The sequence below is a fragment of the Carcharodon carcharias genome, chromosome 26 (genome assembly GCF_017639515.1).
Source record: "Carcharodon carcharias isolate sCarCar2 chromosome 26, sCarCar2.pri, whole genome shotgun sequence".
Classification (NCBI taxonomy): domain Eukaryota; kingdom Metazoa; phylum Chordata; class Chondrichthyes; order Lamniformes; family Lamnidae; genus Carcharodon; species Carcharodon carcharias.
This window is the reverse complement of record NC_054492.1, coordinates 36,462,189-36,486,859: the sequence shown is the minus strand read 5'-3', so window position 1 is coordinate 36,486,859 and position 24,671 is coordinate 36,462,189. Positions and strand designations below refer to the sequence as shown.

Sequence of the window (24,671 nt, the reverse complement as noted above, 5' to 3'; positions counted from 1 at the left end):
AATAAGAGGTCTACCATTTAAGACGGAGATGAGGAGAATTGTTTTCTCTCAAAGGGCTGTTAGTTTCCGGAATACTCACTCTGAGAAAGCAGTGGAAGCTGGGTCATTGAATTTATTCAAGGCTGAGTTAGATTTTTGATAGACAAGGGAGTCAAGGGTTATGGGTGGGGGGCAAAATCAGATCAGCCATCATCTTATCAAATCTCAGAGCAGGCTTGAAGGGCTGAATGGCCTACTCCTGCTCCTAAGTCCTATGTTCCTATTCTATAAATGAAGTGGCAAGTAACATTCGCCCCACACAAGTGTCAGGTAACGACCATCTCCAACTAGAGAGAATCCAACCATCTCATGTTGACATTCCACAGCATTGTCATCGCTGAATCCCCCACTATGAACATCCTGGGGGTTACCGTTGACCAAAAACTGACCAGCCATATAAGTACTGTGGCTACAAGAGCAGGTCAGAGGCTCGAAATTCTGTGGAGAATAACTCACCTCCTGGCCCCCCAAAGCCTGTCCACCATCTACAAGGCACAAGTCAGGAGTGTGACAGAATACTCCCCACTTGCCTGGATGAGTGCAGCTCCCACAACACTCAAGGAGCTCGACACCAACCAGGAAAATGTTGATTGGCACCACATCCATCGCCTTCAACATCCACTCCCTCCACTACCAATGTGCAGTAGCAGCAGTGTGTACCATTTACAAGACGCACTGCAGGAACTCACCAAGGCTCCTTTGACAGCACCTTCCAAACCCACAACCTCCAGAACCTAGAAGGTCAAGGGCAGCAGATACAAGGGAACACCACCACCTGCAAGTTCCCCTCCAAGTCACTCACCATCCTGACTTGCAAATATATCGCCGTTCCTTCACTGTCGCTGGGTCAAAATCCTGGAACTCCCTTCCTAACAGCACTGTGGGTGTACCTACACCACATGGACTGCAGCGGTTCAAGGAAGTAGCTGACCACCATCTTCTGAAGGGCAGTTAGGGGTGGTCTTGCCAATGACGCTCACATCCCGTGAATTAAAAGTAAAGAAATTCCTGCCCTTTCTGCCCTTCCACAGGTAGTAGCTGAATGAGGATTTTCTGGGTTCTTGTGCCCCGTTTCTCCCAGACAGTTCTCAAAATCTCCCCCATTGTTCAATTGACCAGAACCATCACCTTCTTTCACTGGCATCTTGGGCACATTCAAAGCTTGGGCCTGAATTTTACCTTTGGCAGGAGCCTGCGGTCAGCGGGGCCGGGAGCCTGTGGTCAGTGGGCTGGGTGCGTGTGGTTAGCAGGGCCGGGAGCATGCGGTCAGCAGGCCGGGAGCCTGCGGTCAGCGGGGCCTGGAGCCTGTGGTCAGCGGGCCGGGATCCTGTGGTCAGTGGGCCGGGCGCGGGTGGTCAGCGGGCCGGGATCCTGTGGTCAGTGGGCCAGGCGCGGGTGGTCAGCGGGGCCGGGATCCTGCGGTCAGCGGGCCGGGTGCGTGCGGTCAGCGGGGCCAGGAGCGTACGGTCAGCGGGCTGGGAGTGGTGGGGAAATGGGCCCCTGACTGCGATTTCACACTGGCTGACCAATTCATGGTTGATGACCAGCCAGTGTGAAGCCCGGGCTGAAAAGCTGGGCGCTGGCGGGGTGGGCATGGGAAGAGGGCGGGTGATGATGTTTCTGTGGGTGCGGGCGAGCGCCTCAGGGAGCTGCAGACTTGAAAATTCTCAAAGGTATAAAAAGCTGCTCAAAAATGTCCAGGCATCACAATCAAGCAGCTGAAAGTATCGCTGACAAAAATGCTGTCCACAGATATTTATTTTTATTTCATAATGTGAATTTCATCCCCCCTCTTGGATGAGGTTTGGTGAAAAATGTAACGGCCGCTTGGCCAATTCACCCGTCCGCCAACCTAAGGCTGGACAGGCCACGAAAAATCAGAGACAACTGCGTCGTTAATGGGCTTAATTTCCCTCTTAATTGTCAGCGGGCGTGCTGCCAGCTCTCCCGCTTGTCCACCGAGTGAAATATCAAGCGAGTGTGTGATGACATCGGGACTTGACTGTCAGGTACGCGTCCACCTACCGGGTCTAAAATTCAGCCCCTGGTGTCGATTCAATATTGAGGGATGGCTGGTGACTCAATGCCATTAAGTGGGAAGGTTTCAGTCTGTTTTAGTTTGGGACCTGGATTCCAGTCCACTCCAGCCCGATGGGATAATTGTCTCTTTGTCCAGCGGTGGGAATCCTGTTTGGATGAGCTTAGATCTTCTCAACTCAGTTTCATATTGGCTCAAATCCATGTGAGAAAAAAATGCCCAAATTCAGGATTAAACTGTCAGACTCTTTTAGAGAGAACATAAAGCAACTTGTGTGTGAAATAGAAAGATAAGAGCAGAGCAGTTGGCAGAGCTCCTCTGAATCTGAGTTAAGGTACATTATGGGATCTGTATTATAGTTCTATTCTATAACTCAGGGATTAAAAGATCTTCGTCTTATGGAATGTCTGAGCAACGACTAAATTTTGTAAAGAGAGTTAGTGTATATTTGACTAAATTTATTTGATGTAGCCTGCGTACTGAATAAAATATTATTTTTAATTTTCAGAGCAGCCATAGAAGCTCTTTCAGCTTTACTGAAATCAAGTAAGTTTTATTCATTTCATGTTTTATTATCCTTTCATAAGTTATACAGTAAAATGATTTAAAATCTGCCGACATGTGCCCTGTTGCTGTGCATCTGTGTTTCTGGTCTGAAGCAACACTTGTTATTTCTACCCTGTCTATTCTTGAGCAGAAAGAAAATGATTATAATCATAAAATGGCAACAAATATGATTCCAATGTTTGTTCATATTCTTTTAAAATTGCCATTCTGCTTTTCCACATCTCATCGCCTCCTTTCATGACTGTTTCTGATTGCACCTTCTTAACCTGCAACTGTGGCGCGACCTCATCATTTTGAACTGCAGCCTCACTTATAATCTCACCACCCTCTTTTATGATTGTGCTTCTTAGTGTTCCCCTCCATGGCTGCAAATCTAGATTAGCAGATGCCTTATCTCACTGTTGTTTGTGGACTTTGCTGTGCACAATCTTGTCATGTTTTTATAATGATATAAAGGCACCAATCACTTGTAGGGAATTGGGTAAATACGTTGTGGGCTTGTTTACTGGGATTAGGGTAGATGGTGCTGTAGCGGTAATGTCACTGGACTAATAATCCCGAGACCCAGACTAATGCTCTGGCGGCATGAGTTCAAATCCCACCACAGCATAAAATCGGGAATTGAAAGCTAGTCTCAGTGAAGCTATTGTTGATTGTCATAAAAACCCATCTGGTTCACTATAATGCCCTTTGCGGAAGGAAACCTGTCATCCTTACCCAGTCTGGCCTACATGTAACCCCAGACCCCACAGCAGATGTGGTTGACTGTTAACTGCCCCCAGAAATAGCCAATCAGTTCAAGGGCAATTTGGGATGTGGGTAACAAATGTTGGCCTTGACAGAGATGTCCAGATCCCATGAAAGAATAAAGAAAAAAAAACTTAGGCACACGTGAACAGATAAACATGGATATAAAGCTTGAAGACATCAGGGCTGCAGAGCTGTGTGTGTGTGCCCTGCTTAAAAACAAAAGTGAAACTAAAACTGGGTCATATGACATGCTTCCTTTCATGCAATCCCTTAAAGGCATATTACACCAAATCTGACTGCTTCATTTCCCTACAAATCATCAATTGTAAAGTTTATTGAGACATCCTGAAGTCGTACAAGGTGCTGTATAAATTCTAATCTCTCTGTGTTGTTCTGTGGCTTGGCTTCTAATCTCACCACTCCTTCCTGCGACTTTGCTATTAATATCCCTGTCAAGTGACTGTGCTTTTAATTTTACCGCCCCATTTCCATACGCCTCTGGTTTTACTTTTCAACCAATCGACTTCTTCTGATCCTTCTGTGTTTGCCTGTCTCTATGCGGTGCTGGGATACATATACAAACTGAGATCTGGCATTTCTACTGCTTCTTTGTTTGATCCTGGGTGAAACGTTAAAAAAAGACATCTAATTGTTTAAAAACTAGCTCAAAGGCTGGATCTTCAATATTAAGTCCAGGAATGCAATGATTGCTGCTATTTTCACCACAAGTATAATTGTTGTAATAATTACATCCCCCCACACTGCATGAGATAATTGGACTGTGTCACAGTAAGGTTATATGATAAAAGATTGTTGTTCATTATGGGGTCTGTTGTAGATTGTAAATTAGATTGTGTTACACAAGGGTTTGACATGTAGCTACACATTTATTCCACAGGGTGACACTGTTGTCCATTAATCAGCTGTAGAGCCAAAACTTTGGGATCAATCATCCATCCTGAAGATCCAGTCAATTTATAATTTAGTTGCTTAGGCATAGGGAAGAATTGCTCGAAAAATCTGATTTCCGGTTGAACTATTTGTTTCAGAATGGAACAGCAGGCGAGCTGTGGAAAATGGGTACATCCACTGGCTCTTAAAACTGTATCAGGATTGGCACCAACAAGATACACGGAACAAGTACATTTCCATTCACAAAGCCCTCCTCAACTGCATTAAAAATATCACAAACATCCAAATGGGGAAAGAAGCCTTTCTAAAGGTGGATGGGATGAGAGTCCTGCTCAACACCTCACAGGTAGGTTATGTCAACGATGAGAAAATAGCATAAAACCTCCTCATTATTTGTCGAATGTGACTCCGCTTCACCAGGACTTTGTTTCTTCCATTTTAACTGAATGGTTTAGGGTGCATTCGAGGGGGTCGTGGCGTGGGGGGGGGGGGGGGGGGGGGGGGGGGGGGGGGGGGTGAGGGTGGTGTTGGGGGTGGAGGGGCTGGGGGTTGGTGTTGGTACGCGACACTGAACAAAGTCTCTGAAGGACTGATTGTAAAGTCAGTTGTGAAGGAGTTACTGACATTACTAAATTCTGAGAACGACATGATATTTATCCTCCCTTCCATAAAAAGACCTTAGAAAATTAAAAGCTTGTCCACACAATCCCTGGCCCAACCCCATGTGTTTCTCTTCGCTCAAGGGCTGTTTATTCTGGTGGGTGGTGGTGTGGTGGTAATCTCACTGGACTAGTAATCCAGAGCCTAATGCTCCAGGGACATCACAGCAGCTGATGGAGTTTAAATTCAATGAATAAACATGGAATATAAAGATTGTCTCAGTAATCATGACTGTGACAATTATCATTGACTTGTTTAAAACCCATCTGGTTCACTAATGTCCTATAATGGAAGGAAATCCTGCCTTCCTTACCCAGTTTGGCCTACATGTGACTCCAGACCCACAGCAATGTGGTCGACTCTGATCTGCCCTCTGAAATAGACTATCAAGCCACTCAGTTCAAAGGTTACAGAGGAAATGCTGGCCTTCCCAGTGTCACCCACATCTCATGAAACAAATAAAGGGAAAAAAACTCCTGGCTCGTCTACATTTGACCCTCCATAGACTTGAGGTGATCCAAAACTCTGCTGCCTGTATCTTAACCCCAGCAGGTCCCCTTCTCCTATCTTGCCGGAGCTCCCTAACCTACATTGGCTCCTGGTCAAGCAACTTCTTGTCTTTAAAATTCTAATCCTTGCTCTCAAATCCCTCCATGGTCTCGCCCCTCCCTTTCTACCCTCCAGCCCCACAATCCTCCGAGATATCTGCGCTTCTCTAATTAGACCATAAGACACTGGAGCAGAAATTAGGCCATTTGCCCCATCGAGTCTGCTCCGCCATTCAATCAAGGCTGATAAGTTTCTCAACCCCATTCTCCCGCCTTCTCCCCATAACCTTTGATCCCCTTACCAGTCAAGAACCTACCTATCTCGGTCTTCAATACACTCAGTGACCTGGCCTCCACAGCCTTCTGTGGCAATGAATTCCATAGATTATGGCCTCTTGTGCATTCCCAATTTTAATTGCTCCACCATTGGTGGCCGTGCCTTCAGTAGCCTCGGCCTGAAGCCCTGGAATACGCTCCCTAAACCCCTCTGCCTCTCACTTTCCTCCTTTATGACACCCCTTAAAACTCACCTCTTCAACCAAGCTTTTGGTCATATGCTCTGATGCCTCTTTATGTTGCTTGGTGTCATATTTTGTTTCAAAATATGTTCCTGTGAAGTACCTTGGGATGTGTTATTATGGCAAAACCTCCAAATAAATGTATGTTGTTGTTGAAATGAGAGAAGATTCCACAAGTGGGCAGTTTCCTGTGCTGACGTGACTGCAGCTTAGGTGATAGCAGATCCGGGGTTCACTGCACTTTTAGTGCAGCTACAGGGTAAATGTTACAATTAACAACCCCAGCCCCCCCAAGCCCACACGAAGGATTGACGCGCTGTATTAGGAGTTTGGATGCAGAGAAGCCGACTTGTCCGGTTTGTCCGATTTTCCGGTCTTTTGTTTTCATGGACAGAAAATCACACAGGATGTAAATGGATGGTGCGACTTTCCATGGATGAATTCCTCACATGTGCTCGTCTGGAACAGGCCTCTGCCAGGGGGATGCAGAGACCATAACGTTTACCGTTACATGTAGTGGGAGCAGCAATGTGCCTAAGGGCAGGTTCTCTGCTCATTTCTCCACCCCTCCCAGCCCTGCACATTCCCCTTTGGGAATCCCCCATTTTCAATTTCAGTGAACAACATGACCAGGGAAATGAACGCATTTTTTCTCTTACTCATTCAGGGGGTGTGGGCTTCACTGGCATGAGGTGGTTCCCTATTGCCTTCCTCATGTGTGCTTAAAGGGAACACGCCCAAATCCTTCCTCCCAAACGATCCTCCGTCGATAAGCAACTGTTGTCCCTCAAGGTTCTGGCTCTTCCACCATCCCCACTGAGCATTTGCTGGTTCTGCCCTTGGCTGTTGCTCAGATCCCTGCGTGTGAGACTCTTGCCTGAGCCCGAGACACCTCACTAAAGGGCAGGGAGGAGCAGCTCGAGGTCTCAAATGGCCCTGCCAGTCTCCGCTTTTTCCCTTTTTCCATTCATGGGAGGTGGGCATCCTGGCAAGGCTGGCATTGGTTGCCCATCCCTTATTGCCCTTGAACTGCATGGCTTGTGTGGCCACTTCAGAGGGCAGTTAAGAGTCAATCACACTGATGTGGGTCTGGAGCAAGATATAGGCCAGACCAACTAAAGATGGCAAATTTCCTTCCCTAAATGGCATTAGTGAACCAGATGGGTTTTTAATACAAATTGTCATGGTCACCATTATCAAGGCTGGCTTTATATTCCAGATTTGTTAAATGAATTGATTCCACCAGCTATTAGAGTGGGGTTTGAACCCACATCCCCAGAGCATTAGTTTGGGTCTCTGTATTACTGGCCCTCTGACATTACCACTAGGCTACCACATAGTCGAGCTTTATTCAGATCTGTTTTGTGGTGTTCTCTTTGGGGGGCTGTGCCTGCTTTGTTGAAACTGTTAATCAGTCTTTGCCAATGTTCCTGGTTGCTGTCTATATGATTTTAATAACTGCTAATAGCAGAATGAGGGACAGGCCATAAGCTGCTCACAGGATATTTTCAAAATCTGTAATCTGAATGAAAATGACTTTGTTTAAAACATAAGTTTTGTGGGAACTTAGCAGGAGAAAAAAAAGTAACTTATTTCCAAAAGCAGAACTGAAGGACAGTCTAAGAGCAGAATGCACTCTATCTCCATGCTGATAGTTAACTGCCGTGTGGTGCACCGAAGTAACTACAAACACTAAACTGGTTTCTTCCTTCTCTAGGCTTGTGGCTCTAGTGCAGACCTACAGCCGATTGCCAAGTTGGCTACACAAATCATACGGAAGTGTAGCCCGAAGCAGTGTCTTCCTTTGCTCACAGTTCGAAGTTGCTATTCATTTGTACTACTAAACACAGCTGACTCCCAGGTACTGGATTGTCCCAGCAAGTTTCCGCAAGGTGAGATTCTATAGGTTTGCCTGAATTTCTGTTATCTGGACCTGACTTTTGTGTTCGGAATGATCATAAGATCATAAGAAACAGAAGCAGAAGTAGGCCATTTGGCCCCTCGAGCCTGCACGGCCAGCCAATAAGATCATGGCTGATCTGGCTGTGACCTTAACTCCACTTTCCTGCCTTTCCTCCCACAATAACCCATGACTCACCTCAACAGCAGTAAGAGAATTCCAAAATCTGATGACCCTCTGAGAGAAAAGAATTCCTTCTCATCTCAATCTTAGACGGGTGACCCTTTATTTTTAAACTGTGCCTCCTGGTTCTAGTCTCTCCCACAAGGGAAAACATCCTCTCAGCATCCACCCTGTTAAGTTCAAGTTCCCTCAGAATCCTTATTGTTTCAATAAGATCACCTCTCATTCTTCTAAACTGCTCAATCTTTCCAGGTGGCGAAACAGTCTGCATTTGCCCTCATTACTCTGTGGAACAGACAGAAATTCCTGGAGTTCACACATGTACAGTTAAAAGTGGAAATTCAGCAGTTGCTGTCAGTGATTCTCCACTCTCTCAGTGATTCCCCACTCTCTCAGTGTGAGTGATTCCCCACTCTCTCAGTGTCAGTGATTCCCCACTCTCTCTGTGTGAGTGATTCCCCACTCTCTCAGTGTCAGTGATTCCTCACTCTCTAAGTGTCAGTGATTCCCCACTCTCTCAGTGATTCCCCACTCTCTCAGTGTCAGTGATTCCTCACTCTCTCAGTGTCAGTGATTCCCCACTCTCTCAGTGTGAGTGATTCCCCACTCTCTCAGTGATTCCCCACTCTCTCAGTGTGTGATTCCCCACTCTCTCAGTGTGAGTGATTCCCCACTCTCTCAGTGTCAGTGATTCCCCACTTTCTCAGTGATTCCCCACTCTCTCAGTGTCAGTGATTCCACACTCTCTCAGTGTCAGTGATTCCCCATTCTCTCAGTGTCAGTGATTCCCCACTCTCTGAGTGATTCCCCACTCTCTCAGTGTCAGTGATTCCCCACTCTCTCAGTGATTCCCCACTCTCTGTGTCAGTGATTCCCCACTCTCTCAGTGTGAGTGATTCCCCACTCTCTCAGTGATTCCCCACTCTCTCAATGTCAGTGATTCCCCACTCTCTCAGTGTCAGTGATTCCCCACTCTCTCAGTGTGAGTGATTCCCCACTCTCTCAGTGATTCCCCACTCTCTCAGTGTCAGTGATTCCTCACTCTCTCAGTGTCAGTGATTCCCCACTCTCTCAGTGTCAGTGATGCCCCACTCTCTCAGTGTCAGTGATTCCCCATTCTCTCTGTGTCAGTGATTCCTCACTCTCTCAGTGTCAGTGATTCCCCACTCTCTCAGTGATTCCCCACTCTCTCAGTGTGAATGATTCCCCACTCTCTCAGTGTCAGTGATTCCCCACTCTCTCAGTGTTAGTGATTCCCCACTCTCTCAGTGATTCCCCACTCTCTCAGTGTCAGTGATTCCCCACTCTCTCAGTGTGAGTGATTCCCCACTCTCTCAGTGTCAGTGATTCCTCACTCTCTCAGTGTCAGTGATTCCCCACTCGCTCAGTGTGAGTGATTCCCCACTCTCTCAGTGTCAGTGATTCCTCACTCTCTCAGTGTCAGTGATTCCCCACTCTCTCAGTGTGAGTGATTCCCCACTCTCTCAGTGATTCTCCACTCTCTCAGTGTTGGTGATTCCCCACTCTCTCAGTGTGAATGATTCCCCACTCTCTGTGTCAGTGATTCCCCACTCTCTCAGTGTGAGTGATTCCCCACTCTCTCAGTGTGAGTGATTCCCCACTCTCTCAGTGTTAGTGATTCCCCACTCTCTCAGTGGTTCCCCACTCTCTCAGTGTCAGTGATTCCCCACTCTCTCAGTGTCAGTGATTCCCCACTCGCTCTGTGTCAGTGATTCCCCACTCTCTCAGTGTCAGTAATTTCCCACTCTCTCAGTGACTCCACACTCTCTCAGTGTCAGTGATTCCCCACTCTCTCAGTGTCAGTGATGCCCCACTCTCTCAGTGATTCCCCACTCTCTCAGTGTCAGTGATTCCCCACTCACTCAGTGATTCCCCACTCTCTCAGTGTGAGTGATTCCCCACTCTCTCAGTGATTCCCCACTCTCTCAGTGTCAGTGATTCCCCACTCTCTCAGTGTCAGTGATTCCCCACTCTCTCAGTGATTCCCCACTCTCTCAGTGTCAGTAATTCCTCACTCTCTGTGTCAGTGATTCCCCACTCTCTCAGTGTCAGTGATTCCCCACTCTCTCAGTGTCAGTGATTCCCCATTCTCTCTGTGTCAGTGATTCCTCACTCTCTCAGTGTCAGTGATTCCCCACTCTCTCAGTGATTCCCCACTCTCTCAGTGTGAATGATTCCCCACTCTCAGTGTTAGTGATTCCCCACTCTCTCAGTGATTCCCCACTCTCTCAGTGTCAGTGATTCCCCACTCTCTCAGTGTGAGTGATTCCCCACTCTCTCAGTGTCAGTGATTCCTCACTCTCTCAGTGTCAGTGATTCCCCACTCTCTCAGTGTGAGTGATTCCCCACTCTCTCAGTGTCAGTGATTCCTCACTCTCTCAGTGTCAGTGATTCCCCACTCTCTCAGTGTGAGTGATTCCCCAATCTCTCAGTGATTCCCCACTCTCTCAGTGTCAGTGATTCCCCACTCTCTCAGTGTGAATGATTCCCCACTCTCTGTGTCAGTGATTCCCCACTCTCTCAGTGTGTGTGATTCCCCACTCTCTCAGTGTTAGTGATTCCCCACTCTCTCAGTGGTTCCCCACTCTCTCAGTGTCAGTGATTCCCCACTCTCTCAGTGTCAGTGATTCCCCACTCGCTCTGTGTCAGTGATTCCCCACTCTCTCAGTGTCAGTAATTTCCCACTCTCTCAGTGACTCCACACTCTCTCAGTGTCAGTGATTCCCCACTCTCTCAGTGTCAGTGATGCCCCACTCTCTCAGTGATTCCCCACTCTCTCAGTGTCAGTGATTCCCCACTCACTCAGTGATTCCCCACTCTCTCAGTGTGAGTGATTCCCCACTCTCTCAGTGATTCCCCACTCTCTCTGTGTCAGTGATTCCCCACTCTCTCAGTGTGAGTGATTCCCCACTCTCTGTGTGAGTGATTCTCCACTCTCTCAGTGTGAGTGATTCCCCACTCTCTCAGTGTGAGTGATTCCCCACTCTCTCAGTGTCAGTGATTCCCCACTCTCTCTGTGTCAGTGATTCCCCACTCTCTCAGTGTCAGTGATTTCCCACTCTCTCAGTGACTCCCCACTCTCTCAGTGTCAGTGATTCCCCAATCTCTCAGTGTCAGTGATTCCCCACTCTCTCAGTGATTCCCCACTCTCTCAGTGTCAGTGATTCCCCACTCTCTCCGTGATTCCCCACTCTCTCAGTGTCAGTGATTCCCACTCTCTCAGTGATTCCCCACTCTCTCTGTGTCAGTGATTCCCCACTCTCTCAGTGTGAGTGATTCCCCACTCTCTCAGTGATTCCCCACTCTCTCAGTGTCAGTGAATCCCCACTCTCTCAGTGTGAGTGATTCCCCACTCTCTCAGTGTCAGTGATTCCCCACTCTCTCAGTGATTCCCCACTCTCTCTGTGTCAGTGATTCCCCACTCTCTCAGTGTGAGTGATTCCCCACTCTCTCAGTGATTCCCCACTCTCTCAGTGTGAGTGATTCCCCACTCTCTCAGTGTCAGTGATTCCCCACTCTCTCAGTGTGAGTGATTCCCCACTCTCTCAGTGTCAGTGATTCGCCTCTCTCTCAGTGTGAGTGATTCCCCACTCTCTCAGTGTCATGATTCCCCACTCTCTCAGTGATTCCCCACTCTCTCAGTGTCAGTGATTCCTCACTCTCTCAGTGTCAGTGATTCCCCACTCTCTCAGTGTGAGTGATTCCCCACTCTCTCAGTGATTCCCCACTCTCTCAGTGTCAGTGATTCGCCTCTCTCTCAGTGTGAGTGATTCCCCACTCTCTCAGTGTCATGATTCCCCACTCTCTCAGTGATTCCCCACTCTCTCAGTGTGAGTGATTCCCCACTCTCTCAGCGTGAGTGATTCCCCACTCTCTCAGTGATTCCCCACTCTCTCAGTGTGAGTGATTCCCCACTCTCTCAGTGTGAGTGATTCCCCACTCTCTCAGTGATTCCCCGCTCTCTCAGTGTCAGTGATTCCCCACTCTCTCAGTGTGAGCGTTTCCCCACTCTCTGTGATTCCCCAATCTCTCAGTGTCAGTGATTCCCCACTCTCTCAGTGTCAGTGATTCCTCACTCTCTCAGTGTCAGTGATTCCTCACTCTCTCAGTGTGAGTGATTCCCCACTCTCTCAGTGTCAGTGATTCCCCACTCTGTCAGGGTCAGTGATTCCCCACTCTCTCAGTGTGAGTGATTCTCCACTCTCTCAGTGATTCCTCACTCTCTCAGTGTCAGTGATTCCCCACTCTCTCAGTGTTTCCCCACTCTCTCAGTGTCAGTGATTCCCCACTCTCTCAGTGTCAGTGATTCGCCACTCTCTCAGTGTGAGTGATTCCCCATTCTCTCAGTGTGAGTGATTCCCCACTCTCTCAGTGATTCCCCACTCTCTCAGTGTGAGTGATTCCCCACTCTCTCAGTGTCAGTGATACCCCACTCTCTCAGTGTCAGTGATTCCCCACTCTCTCAGTGATTCCCCACTCTCTCAGTGTGAGTGTTTCCCCACTCTCTCAGTGTCAGTGATTCCCCATTCTCTCAGTGTGAGTGATTCTCCACTCTCTCAGTGATTCCCCACTCTCTCAGTGTGAGTGATCCCCCACTCTCTCAGTGTCAGTGATTCCCCACTCTCTCAGTGTGAGTGATTCCCCACTCTCTCAGTGATTCCCCACTCTCTCAGTGTGTGATTCCCCACTCTCTCAGTGATTCCTCACTCTCTCAGTGTCAGTGATTCCCCACTCTCTCAGTGATTCCCCACTCTCTCAGTGTGAGTGATTCCCCACTCTCTCAGTGATTCCCCACTCTCTCAGTGTGAGTGATTCCCCACTCTTTCAGTGATTCCCCACTCTCTCAGTGTCAGTGATTCCCCACTCTCTCAGTGTCAGTGATTCCCCATTCTCTCTGTGTCAGTGATTCCCCACTCTCTCAGTGTCAGTGATTCCTCACTCTCTCAGTGTCAGTGATTCCTCACTCTCTCAGTGTGAGTGATTCCCCACTCTCTCAGTGTCAGTGATTCCCCACTCTGTCAGGGTCAGTGATTCCCCACTCTCTCAGTGTGAGTGATTCTCCACTCTCTCAGTGATTCCTCACTCTCTCAGTGTCAGTGATTCCCCACTCTCTCAGTGTTTCCCCACTCTCTCAGTGTCAGTGATTCCCCACTTTCTCAGTGTCAGTGATTCCCCACTCTCTCAGTGTGAGTGATTCCCCATTCTCTCAGTGTGAGTGATTCCCCACTCTCTCAGTGATTCCCCACTCTCTCAGTGTGAGTGATTCCCCACTCTCTCAGTGTCAGTGATACCCCACTCTCTCAGTGTCAGTGATTCCCCACTCTCTCAGTGATTCCCCACTCTCTCAGTGTGAGTGTTTCCCCACTCTCTCAGTGTCAGTGATTCCCCATTCTCTCAGTGTGAGTGATTCTCCACTCTCTCAGTGATTCCCCACTCTCTCAGTGTGAGTGATCCCCCACTCTCTCAGTGTCAGTGATTCCCCACTCTCTCAGTGTGAGTGATTCCCCACTCTCTCAGTGATTCCCCACTCTCTCAGTGTGTGATTCCCCACTCTCTCAGTGATTCCTCACTCTCTCAGTGTCAGTGATTCCCCACTCTCTCAGTGATTCCCCACTCTCTCAGTGTGAGTGATTCCCCACTCTCTCAGTGATTCCCCACTCTCTCAGTGTGAGTGATTCCCCACTCTTTCAGTGATTCCCCACTCTCTCAGTGTCAGTGATTCCCCACTCTCTCAGTGTCAGTGATTCCCCACTCTCTCAGTGATTCCCCACTCTCTCAGTGTGAGTGATTCCCCACTCTCTCAGTGATTCCTCACTCTCTCAGTGTCAGTGATTCCCCACTCTCTCAGTGATTCCCCACTCTCTCAGTGTCAGTGATTCCCCACTCTCTCAGTGATTCCCCACTCTCTCAATGTGAGTGATTCCCCACTCTCTCAGTGATTCCCCACTCTCTCAGTGTCAGTGATTCCCCACTCTCTCAGTGATTCCCCACTCTCTCAGTGTCAGTGATTCCCCACTCTCTCAGTGTCAGTGATTCCCCACTCTCTCAGTGTCAGTGATTCCTCACTCTCTCAGTGTCAGTGATTCCCCACTCTCTCAGTGTGAGTGATTCCCCACTCTCTCAGTGTCAGTGATTCCTCACTCTCTCAGTGTCAGTGATTCCCCACTCTCTCTGTGATTTCTCGCTTTCTCAGTGTCAGTGATTCCCCACTCTCTCAGTGTGAGTGATTCCCGACTCTCTCAGTGTTAGTGATTCCCCACTCTCTCAGTGGTTCCCCACTCTCTCAGTGTCAGTGATTCCCCACTCTCTCAGTGTCAGTGATTCCCCACTCGCTCTGTGTCAGTGATTCCCCACTCTCTCAGTGTCAGTAATTTTCCACTCTCTCAGTGACTCCACACTCTCTCAGTGTCAGTGATTCCCCACTCTCTCAGTGTCAGTGATGCCCCACTCTCTCAGTGATTCCCCACTCTCTCAGTGTCAGTGATTCCCCACTCACTCAGTGATTCCCCACTCTCTCAGTGTGAGTGATTCCCCACTCTCTCAGTGATTCCCCACTCTCTCTGTGTCAGTGATTCCCCACTCTCTCAGTGTGAGTGATTCCCCACTCTGTGTGTGAGTGATTCTCCACACTCTCAGTGTGAGTGATTCCCCACTCTCTCAGTGTGAGTGATTCCCCACTCTCTCAGTGTCAGTGATTCCCCACTCTCTCAGTGTGAGTGATTCCCCACTCTCTCAGTGATTCCCCACTCTCTCTGTGTCAGTGATTCCCCACTCTCTCAGTGTCAGTGATTTCCCACTCTCTCAGTGACTCCCCACTCTCTCAGTGTCAGTGATTCCCCACTCTCTCAGTGTCTGTGATTCCCCACTCTCTCAGTGATTCCCCACTCTCTCAGTGTCAGTGATTCCCCACTCTCTCCGTGATTCCCCACTCTCTCAGTGTCAGTGATTCCCCACTCTCTCAGGTCAGTGATTCCCCACTCTCTCTGTGTCAGTGATTCCCCACTCTCTCAGTGTGAGTGATTCCCCACTCTCTCAGTCAGTGATTCCCACTCTCTCAGTGTCAGTGAATCCCCACTCTCTCAGTGTGAGTGATTCCCCACTCTCTCAGTGTCAGTGATTCCCCACTCTCTCAGTGATTCCCCACTCTCTCAGTGTCAGTGATTCCCACTCTCTCAGTGTGAGTGATTCCCCACTCTCTCAGTGATTCCCCACTCTCTCAGTGTGAGTGATTCCCCACTCTCTCAGTGTCAGTGATTCCCCACTCTCTCAGTGTGAGTGATTCCCCACTCTCTCAGTGTCAGTAATTTCCCACTCTCTCAGTGATTCCCCACTCTCTCAGTGTCAGTGATTCCCCACTCTCTCAGTGTCAGTGATGCCCCACTCTCTCAGTGATTCCCCACTCTCTCAGTGTCAGTGATTCCCCACTCTCTCAGTGATTCCCCACTCTCTCAGTGTGAGTGATTCCCCACTCTCTCAGTGATTCCCCACTCTCTCTGTGTCAGTGATTCCCCACTCTCTCAGTGTGAGTGATTCCCCACTCTCTGTGTGAGTGATTCTCCACTCTCTCAGTGTGAGTGATTCCCCACTCTCTCAGTGTGAGTGATTCCCCACTCTCTCAGTGTCAGTGATTCCCCACTCTCTCAGTGTGAGTGATTCCCCACTCTCTCAGTGATTCCCCACTCTCTCAGTGTCAGTGATTTCCCCACTCTCTCAGTGACTCCCCACTCTCTCAGTGACTCCCCACTCTCTCAGTGATTCCCCACTCTCTCAGTGTCAGTGATTCCCCACTCTCTCAGTGATTCCCCACTCTCTCAGTGTCAGTGATTCCCCACTCTCTCCGTGATTCCCCACTCTCTCAGTGTCAGTGATTCCCACTCTCTCAGTGATTCCCCACTCTCTCTGTGTCAGTGATTCCCCACTCTCTCAGTGTGAGTGATTCCCCACTCTCTCAGTGATTCCCCACTCTCTCAGTGTCAGTGAATCCCCACTCTCTCAGTGTGAGTGATTCCCCACTCTCTCAGTGTCAGTGATTCCCCACTCTCTCAGTGATTCCCCACTCTCTCTGTGTCAGTGATTCCCCACTCTCTCAGTGTGAGTGATTCCCCACTCTCTCAGTGATTCCCCACTCTCTCAGTGTGAGTGATTCCCCACTCTCTCAGTGTCAGTGATTCCCCACTCTCTCAGTGTGAGTGATTCCCCACTCTCTAAGTGTCAGTGATTCGCCTCTCTCTCAGTGTGAGTGATTCCCCACTCTCTCAGTGTCATGATTCCCCACTCTCTCAGTGATTCCCCACTCTCTCAGTGTCAGTGATTCCTCACTCTCTCAGTGTCAGTGATTCCCCACTCTCTCAGTGTGAGTGATTCCCCACTCTCTCAGTGATTCCCCACTCTCTCAGTGTCAGTGATTCGCCTCTCTCTCAGTGTGAGTGATTCCCCACTCTCTCAGTGTCATGATTCCCCACTCTCTCAGTGATTCCCCACTCTCTCAGTGTGAGTGATTCCCCACTCTCTCAGCGTGAGTGATTCCCCACTCTCTCAGTGATTCCCCACTCTCTCAGTGTGAGTGATTCCCCACTCTCTCAGTGTGAGTGATTCCCCACTCTCTCAGTGATTCCCCGCTCTCTCAGTGTCAGTGATTCCCCACTCTCTCAGTGTGAGCGTTTCCCCACTCTCTGTGATTCCCCAATCTCTCAGTGTCAGTGATTCCCCACTCTCTCAGTGTCAGTGATTCCTCACTCTCTCAGTGTCAGTGATTCCTCACTCTCTCAGTGTGAGTGATTCCCCACTCTCTCAGTGTCAGTGATTCCCCACTCTGTCAGGGTCAGTGATTCCCCACTCTCTCAGTGTGAGTGATTCTCCACTCTCTCAGTGATTCCTCACTCTCTCAGTGTCAGTGATTCCCCACTCTCTCAGTGTTTCCCCACTCTCTCAGTGTCAGTGATTCCCCACTCTCTCAGTGTCAGTGATTCCCCACTCTCTCAGTGTGAGTGATTCCCCATTCTCTCAGTGTGAGTGATTCCCCACTCTCTCAGTGATTCCCCACTCTCTCAGTGTGAGTGATTCCCCACTCTCTCAGTGTCAGTGATACCCCACTCTCTCAGTGTCAGTGATTCCCCACTCTCTCAGTGATTCCCCACTCTCTCAGTGTGAGTGTTTCCCCACTCTCTCAGTGTCAGTGATTCCCCATTCTCTCAGTGTGAGTGATTCTCCACTCTCTCAGTGATTCCCCACTCTCTCAGTGTGAGTGATCCCCCACTCTCTCAGTGTCAGTGATTCCCCACTCTCTCAGTGTGAGTGATTCCCCACTCTCTCAGTGATTCCCCACTCTCTCAGTGTGTGATTCCCCACTCTCTCAGTGATTCCTCACTCTCTCAGTGTCAGTGATTCCCCACTCTCTCAGTGATTCCCCACTCTCTCAGTGTGAGTGATTCCCCACTCTCTCAGTGATTCCCCACTCTCTCAGTGTGAGTGATTCCCCACTCTTTCAGTGATTCCCCACTCTCTCAGTGTCAGTGATTCCCCACTCTCTCAGTGTCAGTGATTCCCACTCTCTCAGTGATTCCCCACTCTCTCAGTGTGAGTGATTCCCCACTCTCTCTAGTGATTCCTCACTCTCTCAGTGTCAGTGATTCCCCACTCTCTCAGTGATCCCCCCTCTCTCAGTGTCAGTGATTCCCCACTCTCTCAGTGATTCCCCACTCTCTCAATGTAGTGATTCCCCACTCTCTCAGTGATTCCCACTCTCTCAGATGTCAGTGATTTCCCCACTCTCTCAGTGATTCCCCCACTCTCTCAGTGTCAGTGATTCCCCACTCTCTCAGTGTTTCCCACTCTCTCTGTGTCAGTGATTCCCCACTCTCTCAGTGTCAGTGATTCCCCACCTCTCAGTGTGAGTGATTCCTCCACTCTCTCAGTGTGAGTGTTCCCCACTCTCTCAGTGTCAGTGATGCCCCACTCTCTCAGTGTCAGTGATTCCCCACTCTCTCAGTGTCAGTGATTCCCCACTCGCTCTGTGTCTGTGCTCTCCACTCTCTCAGTGATCCCCACTCTCTCAGTGTCAGTGATTCCCCACTCTCTCAGTGGTAGTGATTCCCCACTCTCTCAGTGTGAGTGATTCCCCACTCTCTCAGTGATTCCCCACACTCAGTGTCAGTGATTCCCCACTCTCTCAGTGTCAGTGATTCCCCACTCTCTCAGTGATTCCCCACTCTCTCAGTGTGAGTGATTCCCCACTCTCTCAGTGTGAGATTCCCCACTCTCTCAAGTGATTCCCCACTCTCTCAGTGTCAGTGATTCCCACTCTCTCAGTGTCAGTGATTCCCCACTCTCTCAGTGTCAGTGATTCCCCACTCTGTCAGTGATTCCCCACTCTCTCAGTGTGAGTGATTCCCCACTCTCTCAGTGATTCCCCACTCTCTCAGTGATTCCCCACTCTCTCAGTGTCAGTGATTCCCCACTCTCTCAGTCAGTGATTCCCCACTCTCTCAGTGTGAGTGATTCCCCACTCTCTCAGTGTCAGTGATTCGCCTCTCTCTCAGTGTGAGTGATTCCCCCACTCTCTCAGTGTCATGATTCCCCACTCTCTCAGTGATTCCCCACTCTCTCAGTGTCAGTGATTCCTCACTCTCTCAGTGTCAGTGATTCCCCACTCTCTCAGGTGGAGTGATTCCCCACTCTCTCAGTGATTCCCCACTCTCTCAGTGTCAGTGATTCGCCTCTCTCCTCAGTGTGAGTGATTCCCCACTCCTCAGTGTCATGATTCCCCACTCTCTCAGTGATTCCCCACTCTCTCAGTGTGAGTGATTCCCCAACTCTCTCAGCGTGAGTGATTCCCCACTCTCTCAGTGATTCCCCCACTCTCTCAGTGTGAGTGATTCCCCCACTCTCTCAGTGTGAGTGATTCCTCCCCTATCTCTCAGTGATTCCCCGCTCTCTCAGTGTCAGTGATTCCCCACTCTCTCAGTGTGAGCGTTTCCCCACTCTCTGTGATTCCCCAATCTCTCAGTGTCAGTGATTCCCCACTCTCTCAGTGTCAGTGATTCCTCACTCTCTCAGTGTCAGTGATTCCTCACTCTCTCAGTGTGAGTGATTCCCCCACTCTCTCAGTGTCAGTGATTCCCCACTCTGTCAGGGTCAGTGATTCCCCACTCTCTCAGTGTGAGTGATTCTCCACTCTCTCAGTGATTCCTCACTCTCTCAGTGTCAGTGATTCCCCACTCTCTCAGTGTTTCCCCACTCTCTCAGTGTCAGTGATTCCCCACTCTCTCAGTGTCAGTGATTCCCACTCTCTCAGTGTGAGTGATTCCTCACTCTCTCAGTGTGAGTGATTCCCCACTCTCTCAGTGATTCCCCACTCTCTCAGTGTGAGTGATTCCCCACTCTCTCAGTGTCAGTGATACCCCACTCTCTCAGTGTCAGTGATTCCCCACTCTCTCAGTGATTCCCCACTCTCTCAGTGTGAGTGTTTCCCCACTCTCTCAGTGTCAGTGATTCCCCATTCTCTCAGTGTGAGTCGATTCCTCCACTCTCTCAGTGATTCCCCACTCTCTCAGGTGAGTGATCCCCCACTCTCTCAGTGTCAGTGATTTCCCCACTCTCTCAGTGTGAGTGATTCCCCACTCTCTCAGTGATTCCCCACTCTCGCAGTGTGTGTTCCCCACTCTCTCAGTGATTCCTCACTCTCTCAGTGTCAGTGATTCCCCACTCTCTCAGTGATTCCCCCCACTCTCTCAGTGTGAGTGATTCCCCACTCTCTCAGTGATTCCCCACTCTCTCAGTGTGAGTGATTCCCCACTCTTTCAGTGATTCCCCACTCTCTCAGTGTCAGTGATTCCCCACTCTCTCAGTGTCATTGATTCCCACTCTCCAGTGTGAGCGTTTCCCCACTCTCTTTGATCCTCAATCTCTCAGTGTGGTGATTCCCCCACTTCTCTCAGTGTACAGTGATTCCTCACTCTCTCAGTGTCAGTGATTCCTCACTCTCTCAGTGTGAGTGATTCCCCACTCTCTCAGTGTCAGTGATTCCCCACTCTGTCAGGGTCAGTGATTCCCCACTCTCTCAGTGTGAGTGATTCTCCACTCTCTCAGTGATTCCTCACTCTCTCAGTGTCAGTGATTCCCCACTCTCTCAGTGTTCTCCCACTCTCTCAGTGTCAGTGATTCCCCACTCTCTCAGTGTCAGTGATTCCCCACTCTCTCAGTGTGAGTGATTCCCCATTCTCTCAGTGTGAGTGATTCCCCACTCTCTCAGTGATTCCCCACTCTCTCAGTGTGAGTGATTCCCCACTCTCTCAGTGTCAGTGATACCCCACTCTCTCAGTGTCAGTGATTCCCCACTCTCTCAGTGATTCCCCACTCTCTCAGTGTGAGTGTTTCCCCACTCTCTCAGTGTCAGTGATTCCCCATTCTCTCAGTGTGAGTGATTCTCCACTCTCTCAGTGATTCCCCACTCTCTCAGTGTGAGTGATCCCACACTCTCTCAGTGTCAGTTGATTCCCCCACTCTCTCAGTGTCCAGTGATGCCCCCACTCTCTCAGTGATTCCCCATCTCTCAGTGTCAGTGATCCCCACTCACTCAGTGATTCCCCACTCTCTCAGGTGAGGATTCCCCACTCTCTCAGTGATTCCCCACTCTCTCAGTGTCAGGTGATTCCCCACTCTCTCAGTGTCTGTGATTCCCCACTCTCTCAGTGATTCCCCACTCTCTCAGTGTCCAGTTTTCCCTCACTCTCTCAGTGTCAGTGATTCCCCACTCTCTCAGTGTGAGTGATTCCCCACTCTCTCAGTGTCAGTGATTCCCCATCTCTTCTGTGTCGTGATTCCCCCTCCTCTTCAGTGTCAGTGATTCCCACTCTCTCAGTGATTCCCCACTCTCTCAGTGTCAGTGATTCCCCACTCTCTCAGTGACTCCCCACTCTCTCAGTGTCAGTGATTCCCCAATCTCTCAGTGTCAGTGATTCCCCACTCTCTCAGTGATTCCCCACTCTCTCAGTGTCAGTGATTCCCCACACTCTCCGTGATTCCCCACTCTCTCAGTGTCAGTGATTCCCACTCTCTCAGTGATTCCCCACTCTCTCTGTGTCAGTGATTCCCCACTCTCTCAGTGTGAGTGATTCCCCACTCTCTCAGTGATTCCCCACTCTCTCAGTGTCAGTGAATCCCCACTCTCTCAGTGTGAGTGATTCCCCACTCTCTCAGTGTCAGTGATTCCCCACTCTCTCAGTGATTCCCCACTCTCTCTGTGTCAGTGATTCCCCACTCTCTCAGTGTGAGTGATTCCCCACTCTCTCAGTGATTCCCCACTCTCTCAGTGTGAGTGATTCCCCACTCTCTCAGTGTCAGTGATTCCCCACTCTCTCAGTGTGAGTGATTCCCCACTCTCTAAGTGTCAGTGATTCGCCTCTCTCTCAGTGTGAGTGATTCCCCACTCTCTCAGTGTCATGATTCCCCACTCTCTCAGTGATTCCCCACTCTCTCAGTGTCAGTGATTCCTCACTCTCTCAGTGTCAGTGATTCCCCACTCTCTCAGTGTGAGTGATTCCCCACTCTCTCAGTGATTCCCCACTCTCTCAGTGTCAGTGATTCGCCTCTCTCTCAGTGTGAGTGATTCCCCACTCTCTCAGTGTCATGATTCCCCACTCTCTCAGTGATTCCCCACTCTCTCAGTGTGAGTGATTCCCCACTCTCTCAGCGTGAGTGATTCCCCACTCTCTCAGTGATTCCCCACTCTCTCAGTGTGAGTGATTCCCCACTCTCTCAGTGTGAGTGATTCCCCACTCTCTCAGTGATTCCCCGCTCTCTCAGTGTCAGTGATTCCCCACTCTCTCAGTGTGAGCGTTTCCCCACTCTCTGTGATTCCCCAATCTCTCAGTGTCAGTGATTCCCCACTCTCTCAGTGTCAGTGATTCCTCACTCTCTCAGTGTCAGTGATTCCTCACTCTCTCAGTGTGAGTGATTCCCCACTCTCTCAGTGTCAGTGATTCCCCACTCTGTCAGGGTCAGTGATTCCCCACTCTCTCAGTGTGAGTGATTCTCCACTCTCTCAGTGATTCCTCACTCTCTCAGTGTCAGTGATTCCCCACTCTCTCAGTGTTTCCCCACTCTCTCAGTGTCAGTGATTCCCCACTCTCTCAGTGTCAGTGATTCCCCACTCTCTCAGTGTGAGTGATTCCCCATTCTCTCAGTGTGAGTGATTCCCCACTCTCTCAGTGATTCCCCACTCTCTCAGTGTGAGTGATTCCCCACTCTCTCAGTGTCAGTGATACCCCACTCTCTCAGTGTCAGTGATTCCCCACTCTCTCAGTGATTCCCCACTCTCTCAGTGTGAGTGTTTCCCCACTCTCTCAGTGTCAGTGATTCCCCATTCTCTCAGTGTGAGTGATTCTCCACTCTCTCAGTGATTCCCCACTCTCTCAGTGTGAGTGATCCCCCACTCTCTCAGTGTCAGTGATTCCCCACTCTCTCAGTGTGAGTGATTCCCCACTCTCTCAGTGATTCCCCACTCTCTCAGTGTGTGATTCCCCACTCTCTCAGTGATTCCTCACTCTCTCAGTGTCAGTGATTCCCCACTCTCTCAGTGATTCCCCACTCTCTCAGTGTGAGTGATTCCCCACTCTCTCAGTGATTCCCCACTCTCTCAGTGTGAGTGATTCCCCACTCTTTCAGTGATTCCCCACTCTCTCAGTGTCAGTGATTCCCCACTCTCTCAGTGTCAGTGATTCCCCATTCTCTCTGTGTCAGTGATTCCCCACTCTCTCAGTGTCAGTGATTCCTCACTCTCTCAGTGTCAGTGATTCCTCACTCTCTCAGTGTGAGTGATTCCCCACTCTCTCAGTGTCAGTGATTCCCCACTCTGTCAGGGTCAGTGATTCCCCACTCTCTCAGTGTGAGTGATTCTCCACTCTCTCAGTGATTCCTCACTCTCTCAGTGTCAGTGATTCCCCACTCTCTCAGTGTTTCCCCACTCTCTCAGTGTCAGTGATTCCCCACTCTCTCAGTGTCAGTGATTCCCACTCTCTCAGTGTGAGTGATTCCCCATTCTCTCAGTGTGAGTGATTCCCCACTCTCTCAGTGATTCCCCACTCTCTCAGTGTGAGTGATTCCCCACTCTCTCAGTGTCAGTGATACCCCACTCTCTCAGTGTCAGTGATTCCCCACTCTCTCAGTGATTCCCCACTCTCTCAGTGTGAGTGTTTCCCCACTCTCTCAGTGTCAGTGATTCCCCATTCTCTCAGTGTGAGTGATTCTCCACTCTCTCAGTGATTCCCCACTCTCTCAGTGTGAGTGATCCCCCACTCTCTCAGTGTCAGTGATTCCCCACTCTCTCAGTGTGAGTGATTCCCCACTCTCTCAGTGATTCCCCACTCTCTCAGTGTGTGATTCCCCACTCTCTCAGTGATTCCTCACTCTCTCAGTGTCAGTGATTCCCCACTCTCTCAGTGATTCCCCACTCTCTCAGTGTGAGTGATTCCCCACTCTCTCAGTGATTCCCCACTCTCTCAGTGTGAGTGATTCCCCACTCTTTCAGTGATTCCCCACTCTCTCAGTGTCAGTGATTCCCCACTCTCTCAGTGTCAGTGATTCCCCACTCTCTCAGTGATTCCCCACTCTCTCAGTGTGAGTGATTCCCCACTCTCTCAGTGTCAGTGATTCCCCACTCTCTCAGTGTTAGTGATTCCCCACTCTCTCAGTGATTCCCCACTCTCTCAGTGTCAGTGATTCCCCACTCTCTCAGTGATTCCCCACTCTCTCAATGTGAGTGATTCCCCACTCTCTCAGTGATTCCCCACTCTCTCAGTGTCAGTGATTCCCCACTCTCTCAGTGATTCCCCACTCTCTCAGTGTCAGTGATTCCCCACTCTCTCAGTGTCAGTGATTCCCCACTCTCTCAGTGTCAGTGATTCCTCACTCTCTCAGTGTCAGTGATTCCCCACTCTCTCAGTGTGAGTGATTCCCCACTCTCTCAGTGTCAGTGATTCCTCACTCTCTCAGTGTCAGTGATTCCCCACTCTCTCTGTGATTTCTCGCTTTCTCAGTGTCAGTGATTCCCCACTCTCTCAGTGTGAGTGATTCCCCACTCTCTCAGTGTTAGTGATTCCCCACTCTCTCAGTGGTTCCCCACTCTCTCAGTGTCAGTGATTCCCCACTCTCTCAGTGTCAGTGATTCCCCACTCGCTCTGTGTCAGTGATTCCCCACTCTCTCAGTGTCAGTAATTTCCCACTCTCTCAGTGACTCCACACTCTCTCAGTGTCAGTGATTCCCCACTCTCTCAGTGTCAGTGATGCCCCACTCTCTCAGTGATTCCCCACTCTCTCAGTGTCAGTGATTCCCCACTCACTCAGTGATTCCCCACTCTCTCAGTGTGAGTGATTCCCCACTCTCTCAGTGATTCCCCACTCTCTCTGTGTCAGTGATTCCCCACTCTCTCAGTGTGAGTGATTCCCCACTCTGTGTGTGAGTGATTCTCCACTCTCTCAGTGTGAGTGATTCCCCACTCTCTCAGTGTGAGTGATTCCCCACTCTCTCAGTGTCAGTG

At 49.7% G+C, this 24,671-nt stretch overlaps 1 protein-coding gene across 2 annotated transcripts in view; it reads left to right on the top strand.

The window, feature by feature from the left end:
* Positions 1-24,671, top strand: part of LOC121269917 (cytosolic carboxypeptidase 4) — a 220,495-nt gene that overhangs the window by 23,905 nt on the left and 171,919 nt on the right. For both annotated transcript variants that reach the window (XM_041175042.1, XM_041175043.1), the window contains 3 exons: positions 2,586-2,623; positions 4,444-4,652; positions 7,750-7,924. In XM_041175042.1, the coding sequence (XP_041030976.1) occupies positions 2,586-2,623; positions 4,444-4,652; positions 7,750-7,924 (422 nt within the window). The remainder of the gene's footprint in view (positions 1-2,585; positions 2,624-4,443; positions 4,653-7,749; positions 7,925-24,671) is intronic.